A 10,836-nucleotide genomic window follows, 5' to 3' on the forward strand; every position below is an offset into this window, starting at 1 on the left:
AGAGTGCGATCATTTGAATGTTGCGTCTGCTTTCCAGCTACAAACAAATGGTTGTCAAGTTTACTTTACAGCAAGCAACAGTTTGGCAGCATTGCAAACGAGACAAGCAAATGAATAGCATCTATCTGGGAGTGTTATCCCGCTTAAATGAGCTTATATTTGAATACAAATGGTGCAGCAACACATGTAAACAGACAATCTAAAGATACAAGTATATATATATTTTTTCCTTTAATGGCATTTCCATTCATTACGGGGGGGAGATGGTGTGACGAAAGCGTGCTTTGAGTCCTGACTATACTCACCGAACAAATTAAACCCATATCTCAACACACATCTAGAGTTTTAATCACACGGTATGTATGAAGAAGGAATTGACTCAGACAAGTTAGACAACAATAAAATTATGTTTGCATAAAAGGCAATCCTTATTTTGACAGGTGCTGAAACATTTCAATAGATTTTGTTAATGAACCCCTTTAACTTCTAACCTCAACACTTTGAATGAAAGGATGAACTTTTTTAACAATTTAATTGCTGAGTCTTGTTTTTCTTTTATTATAATGAATTGCTTTCCTAGATTATGAAAGTTTTGTTCGCCCCTTTTGATCTTTATTGACAATAAGCGGTTCGGAGAACGAATGAATAATTCTAAGAATTATCATGCATATTATGACAAGATTATTCAACTCTTAGTGCGGGCATTGCAGTCACTGGGGGGCCTGCCTCTGGGCGTTTTCTGGTGTGATTCAAGCACATCCCTTTCATCCTCTCACTTGAAAAGTGGAGCGCAGTTCCGTTCGAGGTGTCACAGTCGTGCGCACTAAACAATTCCAGACGGAGTCATGCGCGGAGACTGCGTGTTGCTCGCGGTTTTTTGGGTCGGTCTCACCGCAGGGCTCCCTAACGATGCCATACACTGGACATACGCAGGTAAGCTTTTGTACACTTGGCACTTTAGCGCAAAGGTGAAGGAGGGGGCGGCGCAGGTTACATTTCACGTATGGCTAAAACTGATTCGTGAAATCTGAAAGATCAGACGCTTTGGAGTGGGTGGATTTGATGATGATAATAATAATAATCAGCATGATAAAAATAATTGCAGTTTGTTTATATACCACTTAAACTCCCAAAACAACAAAAAACATATTTCTTTGTGATAAATGATTAAACACAGTAACAACCATAATAATAATAATAATGATGATAATAATAATGATGATAATAATAATAATAATAATACGAAGAAGAAGAACAACAACAATAGTTCCTCGGACACAGAATATACACAACAACTAAATGGTTAATCATTTATTACACTATTGAGAAACAATGATGAGTTGCAACAACATCAAGTCGGGCAAGTCCTGTCTGTGACTCCTTTAATTAACAATGGGAGGTGGAAAAAAAACGGAACAAACGTCCCATAAGTATGCATGAAGAGTCACTTTGCGATAAATCCTTTGTTGATTTGGCAAACTGCGGAAATCACAAATATTATGCCCCCTACTCCGTCCCCCAAAGATTTAAAATACTTCCCAGGTGTCATAAAAACAGTTCTGTGGAATGTTTGCCAAAAGAGCGGCGTCATTCCAGCCTGGACTCAAGTTGACTGGAATCACTTTTTTTATTATTTGTGACTGGACAAAACTGTAAATTAATGTCATATATAAAATAATTTGATCTACAATATTGTACTTTTTAGAAACATGTAGTAGCATCATTGGATAAAATCTAGAGAATTAAACAGTTTGTACTGCCCCTCCTGGTGTACCTATTATTATTACTATTATTATTATTATTATTATTATTATTATTATTATTATTATTATTATTATTATTAGTAGTAGTAGTAGTAGTAGTAGTAGTAGTAGTAGTAGTAGTAGTAGTAGTAGTAGTAGTAGTATTTAAACCTTCTCACACATTGCTGTGGTACGTGTGGAATTGTGAGGCAAGAGATTATTTATAGTACTGTATTCCATTTTCAGTAAAATCTGGAAATAATGAGCACTATGAATACTTTCCGAATGTACTTTAGATAAAGTAAATTAAGGCATAAACAGCCTTTTTTTGCTGATTTTATGTACAATATATATGAAGCGCCATATTTAACCATACCACATGAAAAGAAAGTAGTCTTGTGAATCCTTCCAGATGTAAAGTGGCAACTTTGTGACATAACAGAAAATGCCCATAACATTTGATTTTCACACAGAGGGAGCTTTGGACCAGATGCACTGGGCAACTAAGTACCCCGCATGTGGGGGCAAGAAACAGTCCCCGATTGATATCCAAAGGCGCAGCGTGAGACACAATCCAGATATCTTGCAGCTGGAGTTGAGTGGATATGATGCTCAGAGAGGGACTTTTCTCATGTCCAACAATGGACACTCAGGTAAGTAAGTAGCACCGAAAATCGAAAATGCTCTTAAAGGAAAGCAACGCTTTTCTGTCCATGCTTTCAATAGCTGTAAATATCGTATTGCCCATTCAATGAATGGATGGAACCTGACTGGAGGTTAGTGGTGTGGTTAAACAGTTTGGACTACCCACATGTTTGCATGTTGTTTCCCAACAGTCCAAATTGACCTGCCGCCCACCATGGAGATCACAAAGGGCATGCCAGGAAAATACACAGCCGTTCAGATGCATCTGCACTGGGGTGGCTTGGACCTGGAGGCCAGCGGAGCGGAGCACACCATCGACGGAATTCGCTACATGGCAGAGGTAGACCAAATAAAACGTTCAGATGCAGCTTACCTCTATCGAGAGATGCGATAGGCGGACACCCGGTGTTGTACAGCACACGCTCTAGTGGTGACAGTGCTGTGATGTGAAAGGCAAACATCCTGCAGGCTGCAAAAACATCAATTTGTCAAAGTGACAGTGCCTATGCATCAGTGGTGGACAAAGTAAGACCGGCTGGGTTTGTTCATCCGGCTCACCATCAAAAGGACAAAAAGAGTCTCATCATTCATACCATTAAAGAAATTGCCAATGTGTCGTATAATACTTACAAACATTTTTACATCTACATTCTATTTTTAACAATTGAATCAATTAATAATAACATAAGGGTGATTTATGGTATGAATTATATGAAATAAATTTCATACAGTGTACTCAAACGGATGGCCTCTTGTTATTTTTGTGTCTGTTCTTCCTTGTCTTTCAGCTCCATGTTGTCCACTACAATTCAGACAAGTACAAGAGCTTTATGGAGGCCAGAGATAAACCAGACGGGTTGGCTGTACTCGCATTTTTCTACGAAGTATATAAGTATTATTTTGCTTCTTTGACTGGCCATTTGCACATGAACACATCTCAGTCCTGCCATGTTTCTTATTGCTGACAATGAGATAGTGACATATTTAAAAAAGCTCATGTGAGATAACATATACCTAATAAGATTTCAAGTAGTTGAAGAGAGATTGTTAACCGAAGAATGCGCTCACGTGTCTTTTGCTATGGCGACACAGCCTTTATCATCCCTTGCGAGTTCCAACTGACCCAGGCTGAGGAGGGGTTGGTAATAATTAGAAAAATGATAGTAGAGAACCAAGGTAAGCTGATAATGGCAGTGTTTTTAAAATAGGCAGACTTCATCTTGACTCTCTTGTTGAAAAGGTCACGGTTCATGCGCACGCACAGTTTATGGACGTGCAGATTACAAGCAGTGCTGTAAAGCAACTTTTATTGCTACGTTTCTGCAAAATCTATTTTTTCCCAGGATGGTCATTTTGAGAACACCTACTACAGTGACTTCATCTCCAACCTTGGCAAAATCAAGTATGCAGGTGAGTATCATCAGGAATGCATGGATGTCCTCACACGAGACGTGTTTGAGTCTCATGTGTACTAAATGACCTGTGGCAGGTCAGTCCATGACCATTTCCAGCTTGGATGTGCGCTCCATGCTCCCTGAGAACCTCAGCCATTTCTTCAGATATCAGGGCTCCCTCACAACACCGCCCTGCTACGAGAGCATCCTCTGGACCGTGTTCGATACACCCATCACTCTTTCGCATAACCAGGTAGGCTCAACGGCAGATTGGAATGTAATCTTTTAGAATCTTTTCAATCCAGCTTCAATCCAGACTCGCGGGGTGCCTCCGTTTCCGTTTTTGTTGCATTCAGATCAGGAAGCTGGAGAGCACACTAATGGACATGGACAACAAGACCCTGTGGAACGACTACCGCATCGCTCAGCCTCTCAATGACCGAGTGGTGGAGTCGTCGTTCCTTCCTAGACTTGGGAAAGGATGTGCGTATTTTATGTACCGTATACTTGAGCACTCGGTCATTCAAAAGGAGATGAGACAAATGGTTGCCGTGTCCTTTCATTTCACCAGCCTTCTGCCGACAAGACGAAATCGAATCCAAGCTGCTGAAAATTGAAGGCCTGATAACATCTCTCGGAAGAACCGTGTACTCAGGTGAGTGACGTCTTGGCAAACTAGAAGGCTGAATCCAAATTCAAGCACTCTTGTTAACTCTTCACTGCTGTACGGCTTAGGTGGGCGACATGACTCACAGCCAACCAAAAATGGTGAGCTCATGTATTTTCTGTTCACAGCACAGAAAGTGACTTACTGTATAAATGTATAATTTCAGTCATGATACTTTTGAGACTTTTTGTTTTATTTGCTGGTGTGCCCTGAGATTCTTCTAATACCTCCGTAACCATTGAGAAATGTACCCTTAGAAATATTACAGGTGTGGGGTTGCTTATAGTTTTTTTTTATTTGTCTTCATTAGAACGTCAAGCTTTATTTCCTCTGGTGCTGAACTTCCCTCAAGGGAATTCTGGTAGTTACACCAGGGTTCACCTCGACCATCCGATGGATCTCGACTCGTTCACCATCTGTATGCACGTCATACCCGAAACGGAGGGCGCGCACAACCTCATCTCCTACGCCAGCGACGGAGTCCACAATGAGCTGATGATCTCCGTCAGCGAGGACAGAGATGCCAAGGAGATGGGCCTGTGGATCGGCAACGAGTTTGTTAACCTGCCGTACAACATCAAATCCCAAGACTGGGTCAACTACTGCATCACCTGGACGTCCGACAGTGGCGGAGTGACGCTGTGGGTCAACGGAATGGTCGGAGAGCGACGCTACCTAAAAAGTGGTCACACCATCATCTCCGGCGGGGTCTTCATCCTGGGCAACAACCAGGACGGGTTGCTGGGCATCTCCAACACCGACTCCTTTGCGGGAAAGTTGACCGACGTGAACGTCTGGGACTATGTGCTGACCACGGCAAATATTCGGGACCAGATGTCATGTGTGGGGGACGGTGTGGCACAGGGAAATGTGTTGAGTTGGGGTACCACCAAATTGAGCTTGTATGGGGGGATCCAGCTGGGCAGTCAGCACAGATGCTCCTGAAACACTGTCATGCTGCAGTTTAATCTTTCAAACGCATCGTACTGTAGCCTATAAAACCTAAAAAGTGGCTTAGTGTGAAACTCCTCACTTCAACTGAAAACCCAGACGAAGCATAGCTCCTCATACAAATGTATCTCTCAAATGAAATATATAACTTCAATGTAGTACTTCCTTCACATCATTTTATTTTTATTTGACTATAGAGATGGGGATTTTAGTGACATTTTAGCGCATTGTTAAAAAAAAAGTGCAACACATAAGACACAACTCTATTTTTTTTCTCTCCTGGGGCTTGACGCATATATAAAGGCTGAGAAAATAATCTACAACTATATTGTGGAATATCAAATAAAATTCTGAAGGTGTTAACCGGGGCTACAGATTTCAGAAGGGGCTATTCATCTGAGGTTTTTTTGTTGTTGCAAATAACAGCAGATATGATCAGGCAGAGGACATAAATGGTGACTTGGGGGCTTTGAATGCTTCACTAATAATATAAAATGTACATCAATACGAGGCGTGGCAATCACAAGGAAACGAGACTGTGGCAGCCGCATTCGTGACTCAAAAGCAATGGGAGTGTGTGATACACAAAATTCTGCAAAAGAAGCAAATGAGAGAGGAAAATGAAGGAGATTGGTGCAGAATAGTAATGAGGTGACAAAGGCAGTCAGCCATGCTGCCAGTTTCTTTATTGTCACTCCTCGTATTAAACGTCAACAAGTTTCATTCATACATTCATCATCTTTCTTTTGGGAATAAAGTTACATACTTAATGTCTATTTATGCCTCTAGTAGTGTGGTCATTTTTTCTACAAAAGACTGCTGTAACATTTGTTAAAAATACAACTAGAGGAACATGCAGTGTGATGCAATTCCCATACCCCCCTAAAGCGAGGACTTCCTCTCATGTGAAATATCTATTGCTGTCTTCAAAAGGCTGTGACCTTCTCGACTTCCTGCGGCTTTTCTTTGCTCCCTTTCAGTGACGCACTGCCATCGCCCAGTTTGATCTCCACTCTGTTCCTCTTGGCAAACATCTGGCAGATCTCAAGAAAGGTCTTGTTCTTGGTCTCGGGGACAACCAGCCAGATGTAGATCAGCGTGGCCAGACAAATGAAGGAAAAAACGACAAAGCTGTAGGGGCCTAGGCCTCTCTGAGGGGAAAAGGACACGAATCATTTTTAAAGATGCAAAGGAAGAAAAGATGAACGAAACATGCATTTCCAAAGATATATTTGGATTTGAATACAATTCGGTGCAATACATTTGAAATGAATCACGGATAGCGTGTTCAGGTGCTCATGTTTAAAATGTCCCAATGTTTCAACCCCATGGCTTTAAATAATATTTAAAAAATTACTAAAACGTTTGCCTTGATTTTTAGGACCACTTGGGTCAAATATGTTAAATAAAAAGTTCGACAAACCCTATTCTAGAGCTTTCTAGACATTTAAAACATTGGCTATGCCTGCAATTACAATTGGCAGTATGTTATTAACAGTATGTTATTAACTGGGTGTGGTGATAGAGGGTGAGACTCAAGTGGTGCAACTGACCTCCATAAAAGGGAATAGCAGGCCAACAGTGAAGTTTGACAGCCAGTGGACAGAGCCTGCCACCATGAAGGCAGCGGGCCTGGCTGACTGCCGAAACATCTCAGTAGTCACCACATAAGGGATAGGACCTGCCAATGTCAAAGGGGGGGGGGGGACATTTGAGACAGATGATCAATCACGTAGAAAGTGCAAAAGTCTCTAGCTGCACTCACTGGGTCCAATAGCATGACCACTGATGTAGATGATAACACACGTGATGCTGACGTAGGGCATCCACGTCACACTTTCCTGTTGGCACAAGCAAGTTTTGTTATGTAAGTTTTCAAAATGAAAACCATCACACTATCTGAACTCACTGCAAGGGCAATGTTTAAAAGAGCATTATAACATTCATATAGGATGGGGAAATTATTTTTGAAGGTATTGGTAGGGAGTCCGATTTTCATCACTCTGGGTGATGCAAATTCGAGGTTCCACTTTAAAAAATAAAAATAAAAAATCATCTACGGTTGGAAATGTGGGCATCACAACAAGTCATTCTAACAATGAGCACTTGAGAGCAGCAAAGCAACATAAAATAAAGTGATTGAGCTTGTCCGGGCCAACCTGGAAGGTGAGCGCCACCGTAAGGAGGATACATGCGCCGCAGCAAATCCCAAAACCACAGAGGAGTAGGAGGCGTCGTCCTGAGGCTTCCACAATGAAGACCTAGCGTTACAAATTCCCAATTAATCATTTTTTTTAGAACTACAACTATCGGCTAAAATGAGAGGACCTACAGCCGCGATGGTCATGAAGACATTTACGGCACCTGTTCCCACTGTGACATACTGGATGTCATTCTTTGTGACTCCTGCGCTGGCATATATGCTGTCTGCATAATAGTAGATCTAGAAGAGTCAGAAAAGAATTTGGCATTAGCAAGAGTGAGTGCAAGCGGGCATACAAATGCGTGGAAAGTGAACCCCTGCTACAAGACCAAGCCCTGACTGCCAGAAATGGCAAACAAATCAAGAAGCGTCATTTCTGGACTTGGATTGTCAGTGGCGTACAATCAAGGCCTGCATTCTCTGCTAGCCCAAAGGCTAACATGAAATGATTATTATATTTTATTTTTAATAGTATCTTGGCTGCACAGTTTCCAGTCATTTGAGAGAGGTTTTGTCCAATCAGATTTCAGGGCCATGTAAACGTAATCTGCCCAATACCTTCAGACTCCATGGGTGAAGTGGCTTTCTTATTTTAGCCAATTCAATTTTAGATTCACCACTGCAAAGCAACAAGGATTATCTTAACTATGTGTGACTTCGTCTGTGCTGAAAATTCAAAGAACAACCGGATAGAAGCTTCCCCAAATTCACCTTGGGTGGATAAAAAAGCAGGTCTCACCGCATTCACCCCTGACAGCTGCTGCCCCATGTTCATGACGATGATGGAGACCATCTGCCAGCGAAGGGAGCGCTGGCCAAGCAGGGACAGCACGGACAAACGACCCTCCACCCTCTCCGACTGGTCTTCCAGACACATCTCTGAAAGTTCTGCAGTCACATCGTCCATGCCACGCAGTCTCTGCAACGCTAAGGGAAGATAGAGTCTGAAGCCATGTCATGTCAAAACCGGCTTCCCATTTGCAAGTCACCTTTCTTTGCGGTCGCCTCATCGCCTTTCTGGATGAGTGTGTACCTAGGGCTCTCCGGGAAGAAGGGCAGCAGGATGAGCTCAATCACAGCAGGAATGCCAGTAATGCCCAGCAGGAGGGTCCAACCTGAACAAACACAGGAAGTATGTTAGTTTTGACGCAGGTTACTTGTAGAATTAAGAAAGATGGGAGAGCCATGAGACAGAAACACTTGAGCGAATGTTCAGTATATTTGGACACAGCAATTGTATTTGGTACTATGTGTGGCGGTGTCAACCTTTGCTGTTGCCTAGTAGGTTTCTGATTCCCAGCACTTGGGCACAGAGGATGCCAATGGTAATGAAAAGCTGTGGTACGATTCCTATGGCTCCTCTCAGGTTTTTGGGAGCAAGTTCGCCCAGATACATGGGCACCACGTTGGATGAAAGACCTGCGGCAAAAGGGCATGACACTCCAGATGCATTGGAAACCTGTGGGCTTCATCGTTTTCAACATGTCAGACCTGCGCAGATGCCCACTATGAACCGAGCCACGATAATGATCTCATAAGATTTGGCCAGCTCACTGACTCCCATCATCAACGCAGGCACGATAGAGAAGATGTTGTTGAAGAGGAGAGCGCCCTTTCTGTCAGGCCACATAAATATTGTTTGCACTATTGTGCCATGCACGACAGGTGGCATGCGCACTTACGAGACACAGCATTAGGTACCCCTGCAGTGTTGTAATTAGAGCAAATACGAAAGGTGACCTTTGTAAGCATATTATCATCATAAGGTCTTTTGTACTGGATCTCATTACATTGTGCAGGTGCTTTAGCGTGTCATGCATGATTACCTTCCTAATTTGTTCACCAGCGGTGCCACCATGAGAGAGCCAAAGAAGCCTCCCAGCGGGTACATAGACACGGACAGAGACCATAGCACAGTCAGCAGGTTCTCCTCCATTGGTTCAGCATAACGCTCGAGGAAGGTGACGTTGTAAAAGTGCTGCATGAACTGAAGCGGGAACCAAAACGGAACACATGACCTGAATCCAGCATCATTGAAGTGTGCGGGCGTGCGTTTCTTGGAAGGTTACCGGAGCTGGAGAATTGATGACAGCAACATTGTATCCATACTGGAAGGACGAGCCAAATGTAGATATGAGTGTGGCCAGTGCCAGGACCACAGTTAATCTCTACAAAAGCCATACAGTAGGAATGTTTTTATCCAGATTACAATCTGGAGTTCTTTTGGATGAATGGCATGTGTGACACTCACCCCTTTCTTCTTTGCACATTCCTCAGCGTCCATCGTGGCCATTTGTCAATCAATAAGAAAAAGTGCACTTTGGTAAACTGCACTTGTGGTTTCTGCCCTTTGAACATGTCATCGTGGCAGCTAAGAGCAGATCTTTTTTTATTGCTTTTATGTTGCTGACAGCGCTCACTCCCTTACTGTGGGTTAAACAACTGTTGCGCAATAGGCTGGAGGCACACCTATTGCACAAACAAGAATTGTAACAGAACCTAAAAAAGCGGCACAGCCGGATCGGCGCCTAAATTTCACGGTCGTGTGTTTGTTTTTCATTTCCATTAAGAATGCTTATTGCTAAATACTACAATAATGACAAAATTATAATTTACTTCTACTGATCATGAATATCATATTTATATTCTTATACATATATACATATATAATCAGCATCATAAAAATAATTATAGTTGCTTATTGGCTGAGAGAGAGACCTTTCTAAGTCATTTTTCCAACCACTCCTGGCCTCCACCACCCCAAAAAAATCTCATTTCATGGGGCTGGCCAACTCTGCTAAAGTCACCCACATCCTTAATTGAACATATCATTGGCAAAAGAAGTTTGGTGTCATGAGGTAAACTTAAGATGGCTGTAGGGTGCTCATCTCATTTGGAAAAAAAAAGCATGCCTTGACATTTCTAATACTATAAATAGTATCACAGTGCGCGCCTCTTTTAGTTTTAATGAATTACATGGGCAGCAAGCCAACTGACTAAAATCCCCTCATAAGGTGTCTGCACACGATGGAGCCTTCAATGTCAGCCAAGACTCAAAGCTGACACAATGGACCCAACACAAAACATGATTGTGGCCCTGAGGGACAAAAAAAAAAAAGGATCCTCATCAGCATTTAACCGTAGTCGCCACTTCTCCATTTTTTGGGGGTATGCTATTGGTGACTAGTCGTGTCAAAGTACAAATTTTGTCCAGCGGTAATGAGATGTGCGGCA

At 42.4% G+C, this 10,836-nt stretch overlaps 2 protein-coding genes across 5 annotated transcripts; one reads left to right on the forward strand and one right to left on the reverse strand.

Moving 5' to 3' along the window:
* Positions 1-761: 761 nt before the first annotated feature.
* ca6 (carbonic anhydrase VI) lies at positions 762-6,175 on the forward strand. The gene is made up of 10 exons (XM_061271938.1): positions 762-933; positions 2,216-2,395; positions 2,579-2,727; positions 3,176-3,271; positions 3,731-3,797; positions 3,877-4,034; positions 4,138-4,264; positions 4,353-4,436; positions 4,517-4,549; positions 4,759-6,175. The coding sequence occupies exons 1-10, from the start codon at positions 846-848 to the stop codon at positions 5,391-5,393; spliced, it is 1,617 nt and encodes a 538-aa protein (XP_061127922.1). The 5' UTR covers positions 762-845; the 3' UTR covers positions 5,394-6,175.
* On the reverse strand, positions 6,044-10,047 carry LOC133149791 (solute carrier family 2, facilitated glucose transporter member 5-like). Of its 4 annotated transcripts, none has more exons than XM_061271952.1 (12): positions 9,854-10,047; positions 9,672-9,710; positions 9,429-9,589; positions 9,094-9,218; positions 8,869-9,021; positions 8,592-8,717; positions 8,342-8,529; positions 7,732-7,842; positions 7,559-7,660; positions 7,165-7,240; positions 6,953-7,080; positions 6,044-6,550 (listed from the first exon to the last, which is right to left on the reverse strand). In XM_061271952.1, exons 1-12 carry the CDS (start codon positions 9,893-9,895, stop codon positions 6,326-6,328), a joined length of 1,476 nt encoding a protein of 491 aa, XP_061127936.1. In that variant the 5' UTR covers positions 9,896-10,047; the 3' UTR covers positions 6,044-6,325. The 4 variants fall into 4 exon arrangements, with proteins under 4 accessions (XP_061127936.1, XP_061127929.1, XP_061127942.1 ...); XM_061271945.1 differs by having other exon boundaries at positions 9,672-9,770; XM_061271958.1 differs by having other exon boundaries at positions 9,429-9,710; positions 9,854-10,043.
* Between the last annotated feature and the right edge of the window lie 789 nt (positions 10,048-10,836).

This window comes from Syngnathus typhle, linkage group LG2 (assembly GCF_033458585.1).
Source record: "Syngnathus typhle isolate RoL2023-S1 ecotype Sweden linkage group LG2, RoL_Styp_1.0, whole genome shotgun sequence".
NCBI classification, from domain to species: domain Eukaryota; kingdom Metazoa; phylum Chordata; class Actinopteri; order Syngnathiformes; family Syngnathidae; genus Syngnathus; species Syngnathus typhle.